We start from the raw sequence: 13523 nt of genomic DNA, 5'->3' as shown, positions 1-13523 counted from the left end.
ACTTCTTCCCTCTTTTTGGGTTTAATCAGTTCCCGCGTTTCTTCAAAATGATCTGTGACTAGTTGACCATACTTTCCCTCTCCTCTTCACGAACCCAAATGAATTCTCTCCTCAATCAAAAACTCCACACCAGAATCTCGCCCTTCACTCTCAAATTCGTATCCTCGCTTGCCGTTGTGGAAAATCCATCTTCTTTTCCCAGTGAAAAAGACCAAAGTCCCAGTCATTTTGACCCCTTGCAGTTCTTCAATGATTATACAAAATCAAGACAGTGTTCTACTAGAAACACTAAAATCTTGCACACCCATTTGCTTAGAACTGATTTACTGCAATCCAATATCTTCATTGCGAATTCTTTGCTTGATTCGTACTGTAAGTCTTCTGCCATGGTAGATGCACTGAAGTTGTTTGATTTTATTGCTGACCGAACTGTTATTTCATGGAATATGATGATATCGGGTTATAACCAGAACTCCTTATTTGAGAAGTCGTGGGAAATTTTTTGTAGGATGCACTCTTCGGGTTTTGAGCCCAGTGAGTTTACCTATGGGAGTACTCTTTCAGCTTGCACTGCCTTGCAAGCTCCCACTTTTGGTAAGCAGGTTTATTCACTTGCAATGAAAAGTGGGTTCTTTCCAAATGGTTATGTTCAGGCTGGAATGATAGACTTGTTTGCAAAAAATTTCAGCTTTGACGATGCTTTGAGGGTTTTTCATGATGTTTCATGTCAGAATGTTGTGAGTTGGAATACGATTATCTCTGGAGCAGTGAGAAATGGAGAGAACATGGCTGCTTTGTATCTTTTTCGGCAAATGTGTCGTGGAGTTTTTTTGCCAAATAGTTTTACATTTTCTAGTGTTTTAACCGCTTGCGCTGCACTTGAAGAAGTTGGAGTTGGGAAGGAAGTTCAAGGGTGGGTGATTAAACGTGGTGCAGAAGATGTCTTTGTTGGGACTACTATTGTGGATTTATATGCCAAATGTGGAAAAATGAATGAAGCTGTCAAGAAATTCTCACGTATGCCAACCCGTAATGTGGTTTCTTGGACTGCCATCATTTCAGGTTTTGTGCATAAGGACGATTCTGTTTCTGCACTAAAAGTTTTCAGAGAAATGAGAAAAATGGGAGAACAAATGAATAAGTACACTATTACTAGTATACTTAATGCATGTGCTAAAACATCCATGGCTGAAGAGGCAACCCAAATTCATTCTTTGATATTAAAAGCTGGATTCTATTCAGCTGCAGTTGTGGGGTCAGCTTTAATTAACGCGTACTCAAAAATAGGAGCAGTTGATCTATCGGAGATGGTGTTCAGAGAGATGGAAAATATAAAGGATCTGGGTACATGGGCTGCGATGATATCTTCTCTTGCTCAGAATCAAAATTCTGGAAGGGCAATTGAATTGTTCCAGAGAATGTTACAGGAAAGTGTGAGACCAGATATGTTTTGTACTTCCAGTGTCTTGAGTATTGTAGACTGTTTAAATCTAGGGAGACAGATACACAGCTACACTCTTAAAATTGGGCTGGTCTCTGATGTTTCTGTTGGTAGTTCTCTTTTCACAATGTACTCGAAGTGTGATAGTCTAGAGGAATCTTACGAAGTTTTTCAGCAAATTCCCGACAAAGACAATGTTTCATGGGCCTCAATGATTTCTGGTTTTGTACAACATGGCTGTGCAGATCAAGCCCTTCAACTATATAGAGAGATGCTATCAGAAGAAGTTATACCTGATCAAATGACTTTAACTGCAATTCTAATGGCATGTTCTGCTTCTTTTTCCCTACAGACGGGTAAGGAAATTCATGGTCATGCTCTTCGCAAAGGAGTCCAACAGGATGTACTTGGTGGTGCAATTGTGACCATGTACTCAAAATGCAGTGCTCTAAAATTGGCAAGGACGGTGTTTGACATGCTTCCCCAAAAGGATGAGGTTGCATGCTCTTCCTTGGTTTCAGGGTATGCCCAAAATGGGCACATCGAAAAGGCATTGTTGCTATTCCATGATATGCTGATGGCGGATTTGACTATTGACTCCTTCACAATTTCATCTATTATTGGGGCCATTGCACTTTTAAATAGACTTAGTATTGGGACTCAACTGCATGCCCACATAATGAAAGTTGGCTTCAGTTCAGATGTTTCTGTTGGCAGTTCACTACTGACAATGTACTCAAAATGTGGAAGCATTGAAGATTGCTGCAAAGCATTTGATCAAATTGAGAAACCAGATTTAATTTGTTGGACAGCTATGATTGTTAGCTATGCTCAACATGGGAAAGGCGCACAGGCTTTAAGAGCGTATGAGCTTTTGAGGGATCAAGGAATCAGACCTGATTCAGTGACTTTTGTTGGACTTTTATCTGCTTGTAGCCATAACGGATTGGTTGAAGAAGCTTATTTCTATTTTAATTCAATGGTTAACGACTATGGACTAGAGCCTGGTCATCGCCACTATGCCTGCATGGTTGATCTCCTTGGTCGATCAGGGAGACTGAAAGAGGCTGCATGGTTCATTGAGAATATGCCTATTGAACCGGATGCTTTACTATGGGGAACACTGCTTGCGGCTTGTAAAGTTCATGGAGATATGGAGCTTGGAAAGCTCGCAGCTGAAAAGGTTATGGAGTTGAAGCCATGTGATGCCGGGACATATGTCTCCCTTTCAAACATTTGCGCAGATGTAGGCCAGTGGGAGGAAGTCCTGAAGATTAGAAGCCAGATGAAAGGAACTGATGTGAGGAAGGAACCTGGTTGGAGCTTAGTGTAAACTATAATTATACTTTGATTGGTTAGTCTACTGGTGATTGATTATGATCTTTATCGCAAATTAAAGAAAAATCAACTAACAATAGAAGGGTGAGCAGATCGACACAAAGGACTGCAAGCAAATAAGAATGCTTCACTGTATAGTAGATACTAGCGTGTCTCGGTAAATTTACATATGGCCCTTCTCATTCCTTCTTTAGTTTGGTGATTTCTCTGAGATAGATGGAGTTTGGCCCTTTTTCATATTGTCTCAAACTTTGTTTCTCATTCAATTTTTTCTTTGGCTCCGGATAGCGAAATACAATCCCACTTCGGAATGAAACACGGGGAACTTATTCTTACTGAGCATATTGAAGAGACATACCAATGCCTGCTGCTTAAGTTTGGTATTAAGCAGATCAGAGGGCAAGCTACTCAGAAAAGCCAAACTAGTGGGAACATACCAAGCATTCCAAAACAGGGGGATGAAAAACCAGGTGCGTGCGGTTTAAAATGAATAAAAGGAAGAATCACAAAACCATCTTGATGAAACTTAGCATGCCTTGTAAGCCTGTAAGTCCTACTCATTTTTGTTCCTCGACTTTTATCTTCTTCTAGACAAACATATATCGGTTTATTGGATATTTTTCTGTAGTTCGGGGGGTTATACTGTTCAAAGTAAAAGCTTGCAAAAATGGATCTGAAAACGTTGCACTACATTTTTGTTTATTTGTGTTCTAGATCTTATTAAATGGTTGCCATTTAACACGATGCTGCTTCATGTGGTTTAATCCGTCAATGTTCTTGCTATCCAATTCTCTAGTCTAATTTGCCCTTCTATTTTCAGTCTAAATGGGGATTTTCATGTTCGATGCTTGAATCAAAGGTTATAAGCCATCCATGGGATATTGACCTAGTTTAGTACACACTGCGTTGGGTGCAGTTCTTGTTGCTGGCGAATCAATGAAGAATCGGACTGCAGGACAAGAGAACTGAGGCATTACAATGCAGAGATTGGTGCATGGGTTCCAATTCTCTTTTTGTGCTCAATTTAAGGGAGACATTATTGGAGCTTCAACCCCAGTATGAGTGCTCAGTTTTTGTTGTCCTCTTTTGATGCTCTATTTAAGGAGAATAACATCTCAAACTCTGATCATCCTTCTTCAATGATCATAATAACTTCTATAAAATTGTCTTCAGATCTTTCCGGACTGTGATGAATGCACCAAACTACACATTCTTGGAGCTTAGCTATCATAGCTTTTGTTAAATAAAATTGTATGCCGTCTGTGAACTCAGTAATACACACATTCATACCCAATCTATGGCTTTTCCAATATACTCGTACATCTAAGAAACTCAATAAAATAATAGAGCATGTGGATCCAATGAAGTGCACACTTACTAAAAAGGTCCTGTATAATCCGCTTGTTCAAAGGACCAAACAAAATGGTTTTGGAACCAAAACCAAACGCCACTTAGGTTCACATCTTCTTCTTTGCATCGCGCTGCTAATTTTTTTATGCATGATAACTAACATGTGCTGAATAAAAACCTGAAATAACATGTGGAAAATCATGATTATATCATAAGTCTGTCCATATGAACAACATCAGGGAGGCAAACTTTAATAATGAGAAAAACACTAATATCTTATCTTGGTTAATATCACCATTACTGAAAGTAGCTTCCATGACCAAAGTCGCTCAATATAATATCTTAATTTGGTTGTTGATTATAAATATGAAGATGAGGAGCAGACAATTAAGAAACAGAATAATAAGAAAAAACCAGAAATCACAACCTGCATGCTTCATGCGGTTTTACAGAGGCGTAAAAAGTAACTCAAATCATTTTCGTTATAATCAGGTAACAGTTTCCAGAATTGGCACTCTTGGGGTAGTTCCTGTAAGAAATAGCTAAATCAGTCCATTTTCAGTTTCATTAAAGTAAATAAATTAATAAATATACAGGGATTAGGTATAATAAGTACCAAATGTTCAATGTCTTCACAAGAGATAGTCATTTAGCCGGGCACTTCGTTAATACCAACTTCGTTGTTGAAGGACTCAGAACTTTTTAGTGTGCTAGTTGGTTTCTGAAAGGCCCGAAACATGATACTCAGGTCTCCATTTTCAATATCTCCGCCAAGTTCTGTGACAAATATGGCTGCAAATGGAAAATAACAATACTTCAATTAGCGACTTAATAGTGGCTTGTGATCTAAGAACACAGAGCAAGCTATTCAGAAAAAAAAAATGGTAGTAAGAATAAAAAGATGAACAAGTACCAATACTTCAGCAGTTAATTACCCACAGAAGCTACCAGAGCACTGGTCAAAAAGCTTGTTACTTCAAGTTTTTGGCATCATCACGAATAATGCCATATCAAGAAGTATATCTGCACCCTAAATGAAGAAATGAAGTTTTCAGCAATCAAGGGCTTCACTGTGAAGTCATGCGAATACCTGGTTTGAATCTTTTTTGTGTTTGCTTCACTAACTTTTTATCTCTAATTCCATCATATAGAAGTTCATAGGCATAATACGTTATATGACCCTTCTTCAACAAATCTTCTACAACAATCTTAGGTGCTGCTATTTCCTTCTTATCAGCCTCAAAGATTGAATTCACAACCTCAGGAACAATGCCTTTCCGCACCATAAGGTAGATGATGCCAACAGCTTCATGAACTCTATGATTCACACAAAGACAATTCAGCACCCTTCCAAATGTCACCAATGAGGGAATGAACCTCTTCTCGATTTTTTCCAGGAGGACATTGTACCCAGAATCAGTATTTCCTGCTTTGCAGAAACCATCAATCATGACACGGTAAGTAAAACAGTCTGGGGCACTGCCTTTGTCACCCATCTCCCAAAATAGCTTTTGTGCCATGCTAACGTTTAGCTTTTCACACAAAGCATTGATCATGATATTGTACGTTGCTGTTGTATGAGATATATTATATTCATTTTTCATTCTTGTAAATAGGTGGTATGCTCCATCCAAATCCCCATTGCCACACAAACCAGTCAACAACGTGCCAAAACATACAATATCTGGAGTCAAGCCCTTGATTTTTATTTCCTGTAGCATTTCCAAGGCCACATTTACTTTCCGGGCTTTGCAAAGGCTTTCTACAAGTATGTTATACGAGATGATGTTAGGAACACACCCCTTCTCCATCATTGCTTGGAAGGTGTGGATCACATCCTCATATTTTGCAGCCTTGCAAAGTCCATTTAACACAGTATTATATGTGATCACGTCAGGAGTAACACCATGACTCCACATGCTATTTATTACCTCGACAGCGCTATTCAGATTCAACTGCTTACAGTAACCATCTATTAATGTATTGAAGGTAAATATGTCAGGAAGGTATCCTCTGGCAATAGCATCACTCACAAGTTTACTGGCATCAGATACATAACCCATCTTGCACAACCCGTTTATAACTAAGTTGTAAGTCCAGATATTGGGACTGCAACCATTTTTTGACATCTCATTCATCAGTTGCAAGGCTTGCAAGATAAGCCCATTCTGTGACAACCCTTTTACCAATGTGTTATAGAGAACAATATTAGGCTTTAATCCCTTTCCCAACGCCTCATCAAATACACCTATGGCTCGGTCTATGTCGCCATCCTGGCATAACCCCTTAATTAACGAGCAATATGTGAACTCATCAGGTTCGAACCCCTTGAAAATGGCATCACTGAGAATCTTATCTGCTTTTTGTATCATACCCAGTTTGCAATACCCATCAATAATACTGTTGTAAGTAAAGGCATCAGGCCGAAATCCATTGTTTACCATTTTACGCATATAGCACTCTGCTTCCTCAACCTTGAAGTTTTTACACAAGCCAAAGATCAATGTATTATATGTGACAACATCGGGAGTTAGACCTTCCATCATAAAACCATCCAACATTTTGACAGCCCCACTGAGTGAACCATTTTTGCAAAGCCCTTGAATGAAAATATTGAATGTAAACACATTTGGAGACACACCCCTCTTCAGAACCTTGTTGAGAAGTTTTTCGCTTTCTTGGACATCCCCCTTCTTGGACAAGGTATGTATAAGCTTGTTAAATGTGGTAACACTGGGACATACACCTTGCCCAAGCATGTCTCCAAACAATTCATATGCCTCCATTCGATAATTCTCTTCATAAAATCCACTTATGACTGTACAATATGCGACGGCATTGAATTCGCACCCCTGAGAAGGCATGTTATTAAGAAGCCTCAATGCAACATGAGGCCTCCTAGTCTTACAGAAAGACTTTATCCGTATCGTATAAGTATACACATCCGGAGCAATCCCGTTATCTCTCATGCCCATATACACTTTATGGGCTTGATCAAAATATCCGTACTCAACCAGTACATTCATGATTGCATTATAAGATTGAACCGAGGGTTCACAATTATAAAATTCCATCCTTTGAAACACATTAACAGCTTCTTCAACTTTTCCTTTCCTTCCATAATTCCTCATGGCTCCGATGTACACCCCTTCTAGTAAGCTATTATCGATATTCATCCTCATCTCGGAAAGCACACGCTCCATGGCTTCAAACTCACCATGAACCCCAAGCTTTTCAATCACGCATTTGTAAGTTAGTAATGTGTGCTTAAACCCATCTTCCTTGTTCACTGAATTGAACATTTCAAGCGCTTTAAGGGGATCCTTTTGGCATTTGATAACTGCAGAAACATGCTTAGGAAGCAAAGCGCGACTCATTCGAAAGTTCTATAACTAATAGCTAATAGATGATAACAACATAACCCACAACCCAGAAGAATTTGAAGCTTCTGTAAACCAGTTTTCACTTGCTGAAGCTTTAGCTATCCTGAAACCACAAAAAGGAGAAAGCAACCAAAAAGTATCATCCTTTTTAAATTTACACAAAAATTCATCACTGCAATTTACTCTTAAAGCTCAGTTTGGTTTCTGGGAAACTCTAAAAGAAACGAAAATGAATTGCTACCAGCTGGAAACAAGTGAAAAATTTACCTTATTTGCTTCTCTGCTCTACCTCAGAACCAAAAAGACCAAAACTTCATGTGCTTAACAACAGGATTTAACAGATAGATAAGGTGAATAATCTCCAAATAAAAGGACAACTACCTAAATATAAAAGCAGCGAATGCATTGTAATGGAAATTTCCCAAAATGGATTTTCAGAGAACAGAGATAAGCGTCAAATTGGGGCAATTAGGTTTCAAATTGCAGTGGCAGAGTTACAGAGGGGAAGAAGAAGCAACTACGGAGGTTTAGGTTCTCTGCGGCGAGTGTTTAGTTCGGTTTGGTCCAGTCACAGCTTCTATCGCGCCATGTCATCTTACAAGCGGGACCCAAGATAAACTTTTCCTTTTTAGACGTGGCAAGATCACAGATAAACTACATGAGGCCTCGTGGTCGAGCGCAGTATGCTATCACCGAAAAGTCCCTTCGTTGCCAAGACCCAAACCAGTCTCGTCCCTGAGAAGGAGAGAGAAAAAAAAAAGTTTGAAACTTTGAGAAGGAGAGAGAATGGGAGCGTCGGGAGAATGGCTGGAGAAGGCGTTGGTGGATCTATACCAGAAGATGGAAACGGGTCTGGGTCTGGATAAGGATATGATATCGGATTTAGTCTCCTACTGTGAGCTCGCTGATCCTCAAGACGCCAAGGAATACCTTGACGTAAACCCACTCTCTCCTTTTTAAAATTCTATCTTTTCATTATTCATTTCCTTTTCTGCAAAAAAAAAAAAAAATTTGTTTGTGGATTCCAATTTGCGTACTTTTGTAGAATCAATTTGTCTGAAAACACAGTGATAATGGTTATATTGCTGTCGGATTTTTTTTTGGTTTTAAATTTGGTTTGGAGAGGCATCAATGGGGTTCTAATCAGCCAGTGTTCAATGTTTGTTTGAGCAATTTAAATAGAAATGCCTGGTGGTTACATTTAAAGAGTGGCACACAATTTGCTCCACACCAATTGGGTTTTCCTTTTGTATTATTGGGTTCTTGTTTTGGACTGGATTCTTGACAAATGCTCATGTATTGAAGATTGAGATAATTGTTTGTGTAGTTCCTTTTCTTGTAGAGTCATTTGATGTATAGGTAGCTTATCCTGTGCCTACCCTTTTATGTAGCCTTTGCTAGAAGTATGGTACCAGAAGCTTATTGTGTGTTGGCATCTGAAATTACATGTCTTTCCATGCAGAACATAATTGGGCAAGAGGTGGGTAAGTCTGTGATTGAGGAATATTTACAGAAAAGAGGTCGCGCAGATCTTTGCAGCACCCCAGCTTTCCCAACCTCAAATTTACATGCCTATGTTAAACCACCCTCAAATGAAGGTTCTGCAAGTGGAACCAAGAAACCATTGAAAACGCCAAAAGTGGCTAGAGGCGCCAGTGATCAGGCAACTTCCAGCAATCAGGTCAAGCAGGATTCAACTAAGACCAGCGAGTCAAGAACCACAAGTAATGCAAACCAAGGTAATTCTAAGAAGAAGAAAGCTGGGAAAGTTGTTTCACTTGCAGAGGCTGCCAAAGGATCCATTGTATTCAACCAGGGGAAGCCATGCTCATGCCAAGCCCGTCGCCATGGACTGGTGAGCAATTGTTTATCTTGTGGGAAGATAGTCTGTGAACAAGAGGGGGAAGGGGCCTTGCAATTTTTGTGGAGCTCTTGTGCTGAAGGAAGGCAGCACGTACGCTGGTCTGGAGGAAAGTTTCGCTCCCACATCAGATGCTGAAGCTGCAGCTGAAGCTTATGCAAAGAGACTCGTTGAGTATGATCGAGACTCTGCAGCACGTACAACAGTTATTGATGACCAAAGTGACTACTATGAAATTGAAGGGAATAGCTGGTTGTCAAAGGAGGTTTGTAATTTCTGCCTCTGCTGCTGCAAGAACAAATGTTATCAGTGCTCGTACTTTTATTCATCCACATCTCCTTTCCTGTCCCCCTTCCTATTACTTTCAGGAAAAGGAACTTCTGACAAAGAAGCAGGAGGAGATTGAAGAAGCTGAGCGGGCGAAACGAAGTAAAGTAGTTGTGAGTTTTGATTTGGTTGGCCGCAAGGTAATGAAACTCTTCACTATTGGACTTGAGTGATTGTATGAGTGGAATTTGTTGCGGCAAAACTTTTCTTATGGGTATTGCAGCTGTAAACTTTCTGCAAGTAGGTTTCTGCAAAAATGAAAGGAAAAGAAAGGGCTTATTAAGACTGCCTTTTATTCTTACCCCACTAGCTCCAGCAGTTAGATTTTTCATGATAATTTCTTTTTCTTCCATGTTGCTTTTGCAGCTTCAGTTGGCATCTTCTAAAGGTGCATTTTGCCCCTCTTAACATTTTGTGTTATGCAGGTCCTTGTAAATGAAGATGATGCTTCTGAATTAGAATTAGAAAGCAGAATTTTGAGGCCACGAGATGAAAGGGAAGTGAACCGGATTAAACCAAATCCTACTCTTAAAGTACAACCACTCTTTGTGGATCCAGGCCGTAGTAACAAGTCTATTCAAGGTAGACAGGCAAACAAGGGCCCCACCAACGGCTTGTGCTTGGAGATAACCGGGAGGGTGCAGCATGTCAACAATGAATTAAAACAATTTATGATGGATGATCAATTGGAAATAGCCTCAAATGGGAAGTTTTCGGAAGGAACAACCGTAAGTGGGGGTATGCTTGATGATCGTGGAGAATGTTTTCTAGATTACCATTAAGGGAGATATTGGGGTTTCATTTTAAACTTTGCCCCAACTTCTGGTGCTCTGAGGGAGATTCAGAATGCCTTATAGCAATTCACCTTTTCATTGCTTGTAATTTAGGAACATACCTTAGAACAGAAACAAAGAAGATTCCATTGCACCATTTTCCAAAATTTGATGGTATAAAGAAAGGTTGAAATGCTGCGTAGACTGTTGTGATTGGCTGTTCTATGTACGAGTACCTTTGAGAAGCTTATCAGTTATACTGACGCAATACGAGTATTGATCCTTTTGGTTTTAAATATATTTTGTTATTCGTTTTTAAGGTTCCTTATTTTTAGTATATTAGTGTGAGCCATAAAGTAAAACAAGAAACTCATTGGCGGGAGGCATGTTGTAGTCTTGGAGACCAAGTATAAATTTCAAATTGCTCAATAGTTTCTTCAAGATGTTTGACCCTGCCACCTTTTGTGCTTTATGGAGCAAAACACCATAGGAATCTGCACAATCTTCGAACCTGAGAAATACCTTGAAATGAAAAAACTTATCTTTCGTTATTATACTAAAAATAAGTATTTGTTCTGGTAACAAATTTGGAACAATTTCTTATATCTGGGCTATCATTTCACATTTTCTGTGTTGAATCACTTGAGCTTAAATAGGTGAGGTAGTATTCCCGTAGAGCAAATATCTAATAACTTTCGCCATATCAGTTTAGCTATGTGGATGTCTACAACCTCCTAGAGCTCGAAGAAAACACTGAAACTAGTTGGGGCTCAAATGTCCGCCCTGCTCCAGGCCATAGCAGCTCAATACAGGGGCAGTAGCTGATGAAACAGTTCATAATCTCTTTACTATTCACTCTGTTAAATCTGAAACTGAGCTTTTAGCTGAAACTTTTGGAGCTTTCCTGATTGCCATCAAGCTCCTCTGATGCAGAACATCATCCCACCTTCCTGCATCAGCAAGAATGTTGGAAGAAGTAACATGATCTTCGGCACCATGCAATGTCTTTGGGTCTGTGAACCCACTAACCAAACATAACCCCCTAACAAAATCACCATGAACCCTACACGCATTAATCAACATCCTCCAAACAACTGCATTTGGTTCTATAGGCATACTCCTCACAAACTTGTGCGCCTCCTCTAGCCTTCCTGCTCGTGCAAGCATATCAATGATGCATCCGCAGTGCTCAATCATGGGCTTGATATGGTAAAACTTGCACATGGCATCATACAAGTTCAGACCTTCATCAACCAAACCAGCATGATCGCATGCTGATAGAACACCTATGAATGTAACAGAGTTTGGTTCAACTGTCTCAGTACACATTTTCCTGAAAGCAAGAAGGGATTCCTTTCCTTCACCATTGATGGCATGCCCCACTATAATTGAAGTCCATGAAACAACATCTTTCTTTGGCATCTTATCAAACAAAACTTTAGCTCTGGTCATGCTCCCACATTTTGCATACATATCTATAATCGCATTTTGCAGTACAATACTCCCTTGCAGATGATTACTACTCTCTACATAATAATGAAGGTCAATTCCATAGGACAAATCCCCCAAGTTTCGGCAAGCTAAGATTAACCCTACCATTGTTGCTTCATCTGGCCTTAGCTTTCTAGATCGAATCTGATTGAAGAGCCCCAGTGCCTCTTGATTATGCCCGCATTTGACGTACCCGTGGATCATAGAGTTCCACAACGCAATATTGTCATCTGGTACCTCATCCATAACTTTTTTAGCACACGCTATTTGTCCGCATTTGCAGTACAAGTTAGTCAGTGCTGTGCTAATAGCTACAGTTATTTCTGTTCCCCAAGTTGTCATATAACCATGAACCACCTTCCCCATCTCAAGATCTCTACTATTACAAGCAGCCAAAATCAAACTAATAAATGACACTCTATCAAATCCAACACCTCTTTCTCTCATTTTTCTAAACAAAGAGAAAGCTCTTCTGCAATCACTTACACCAGCATATCCTGCAATCATGGTATTCCATGAAATCAAATCCCTCTCGGGCATCTCATTAAACATGCTTGCGGCTGCGTCCATCCGCCCAAACTTTGAATACAAATCAATAAGTGCATTGCATACCTTATTTACCAAATCCAAACCTGTCTTACAACAGTATGAATGAAGTGCCTTTCCCACACTGAACTCATCAAATTCCACACACCCTGAAATCAAAATAACCAAAGTGACATAATTTGGCTTCAACTCCAAACCAAAACCACAACGCAAAACTTCATTGAACAAACCCAATCCCGCATCGAACAGGTTGTTCTTCACAAACCCAGAAAGCATACAATTAACAGTTACAACCGTTTTGTGAGGAATTCTATCAAACACAGCACAAGCATATCCCACCAAACTCTTTGAACACGAATAAAAACTAACTACACTGTTCAACAAATTCACATTATAATCCAAACCAAGCCTAACAACATGACAATGTACAGACTTTCCTTCTCGCAAAGCCGATAACTTGTTACAAGCTTTGATCAAAGAAGCAAACACAAAGGAATCACAAACTGGGTCATTACGTTTTAGCCTTTGCATGGCTTTGAACAGAGAAAAAACCCGAAAAGGTTCGCTCTCTAGGTTGAGCCTGCGGACCATGATGGGCCATGCGGCCACATTGGGTGTTTGTGTGTGGATGAACAAGGCAGTGGCTTGATGAACAGTCGCGGAGCTTGAGAGAGAGAGGCTTAGGAGTGAGAGAAGGCATGAGGGCTCTGAGAAGAGGAGGCCTGTGGTTGTGAGCTGGGCTTGGATTTGAAGGAGGTTTTGGGGAGAGAAGAGGCAAGGGTTTAGGTGGAGAAGATGAACCAGTCTTTGTCTCTGGAGGTGAAACGAGGTGCTCATCAATCAAAGCAGAGTAGCGGTTTGTCTGTTTGATTTGATAATTCAAAGCTTTCATCTTGGAGAGAGAAGGCAAAGCTTAATATTGGTCAAAAAATAGTGTGCTATTTAAGTCCCAACGGCGTCGTTTTTCACAAGGTCCTGTACATTCTTGTGTCCGGGGGACCCAACTGATTGGG

The 13523-nt window shown here is 39.9% G+C and overlaps 4 protein-coding genes across 6 annotated transcripts; 2 read left to right on the top strand and 2 right to left on the bottom strand.

The window, feature by feature from the left end:
* Nucleotides 1-47: 47 nt before the first annotated feature.
* OTP87 (pentatricopeptide (PPR) repeat-containing protein) lies at nt 48-3955 on the top strand. 2 transcript variants are annotated; one of them, XM_089055642.1, is made up of 3 exons: nt 48-2936; nt 3068-3325; nt 3600-3955. In XM_089055642.1, exon 1 carries the CDS (start codon nt 99-101, stop codon nt 2772-2774), a length of 2676 nt encoding a protein of 891 aa, XP_088911768.1. In that variant the 5' UTR covers nt 48-98; the 3' UTR covers nt 2775-2936; nt 3068-3325; nt 3600-3955. The 2 variants fall into 2 exon arrangements, with proteins under 2 accessions (XP_088911768.1, XP_088911769.1); XM_089055643.1 differs by lacking the exons at nt 3068-3325; nt 3600-3955 and having other exon boundaries at nt 235-372; nt 509-3045.
* A 14-nt stretch (nt 3956-3969) lies between these two features.
* On the bottom strand, nt 3970-8106 carry LOC103338523 (Pentatricopeptide repeat (PPR) superfamily protein). 2 transcript variants are annotated; one of them, XM_089055644.1, is made up of 5 exons: nt 7780-8106; nt 5043-7615; nt 4746-4921; nt 4557-4658; nt 3970-4307 (listed from the first exon to the last, which is right to left on the bottom strand). In XM_089055644.1, the coding sequence occupies exon 2, from the start codon at nt 7504-7506 to the stop codon at nt 5197-5199; it is 2310 nt and encodes a 769-aa protein (XP_088911770.1). In that variant the 5' UTR covers nt 7507-7615; nt 7780-8106; the 3' UTR covers nt 3970-4307; nt 4557-4658; nt 4746-4921; nt 5043-5196. The 2 variants fall into 2 exon arrangements, with proteins under 2 accessions (XP_088911770.1, XP_088911771.1); XM_089055645.1 differs by having other exon boundaries at nt 5065-7615.
* Nucleotides 8107-8181: 75 nt separating this feature from the next.
* LOC103338524 (transcription regulator/ zinc ion binding protein) lies at nt 8182-10769 on the top strand. The gene is given in 5 exon segments (XM_008241736.3): nt 8182-8448; nt 8975-9418; nt 9420-9638; nt 9742-9840; nt 10126-10769. Coding segments are annotated over 5 exon segments (1269 nt in total). The 5' UTR covers nt 8182-8298; the 3' UTR covers nt 10483-10769.
* Nucleotides 10770-10996: 227 nt separating this feature from the next.
* Nucleotides 10997-13476, bottom strand: LOC103338558 (pentatricopeptide repeat-containing protein At1g06140, mitochondrial-like). The gene has a single exon (XM_008241771.2). It carries the CDS (start codon nt 13345-13347, stop codon nt 11326-11328), a length of 2022 nt encoding a protein of 673 aa, XP_008239993.2. The 5' UTR covers nt 13348-13476; the 3' UTR covers nt 10997-11325.
* Between the last annotated feature and the right edge of the window lie 47 nt (nt 13477-13523).

This window comes from Prunus mume, linkage group LG7, assembly GCF_029339155.1.
Source record: "Prunus mume cultivar Tortuosa linkage group LG7, ASM2933915v1, whole genome shotgun sequence".
Lineage (NCBI taxonomy): Eukaryota > Viridiplantae > Streptophyta > Magnoliopsida > Rosales > Rosaceae > Prunus > Prunus mume.
This window is presented reverse-complemented; position numbering and strand designations above follow the sequence as displayed.

Excerpts from the sequence above, each read along its gene's own strand:
- OTP87 (XM_089055642.1), top strand. The coding sequence starts at position 99 with ATGAATTCTCTCCTCAATCAAAAACTCCACACCAGAATCTCGCCCTTC.
- LOC103338523 (XM_089055644.1), bottom strand. The coding sequence starts at position 7,506 with ATGAGTCGCGCTTTGCTTCCTAAGCATGTTTCTGCAGTTATCAAATGC.
- LOC103338558 (XM_008241771.2), bottom strand. The coding sequence starts at position 13,347 with ATGAGCACCTCGTTTCACCTCCAGAGACAAAGACTGGTTCATCTTCTC.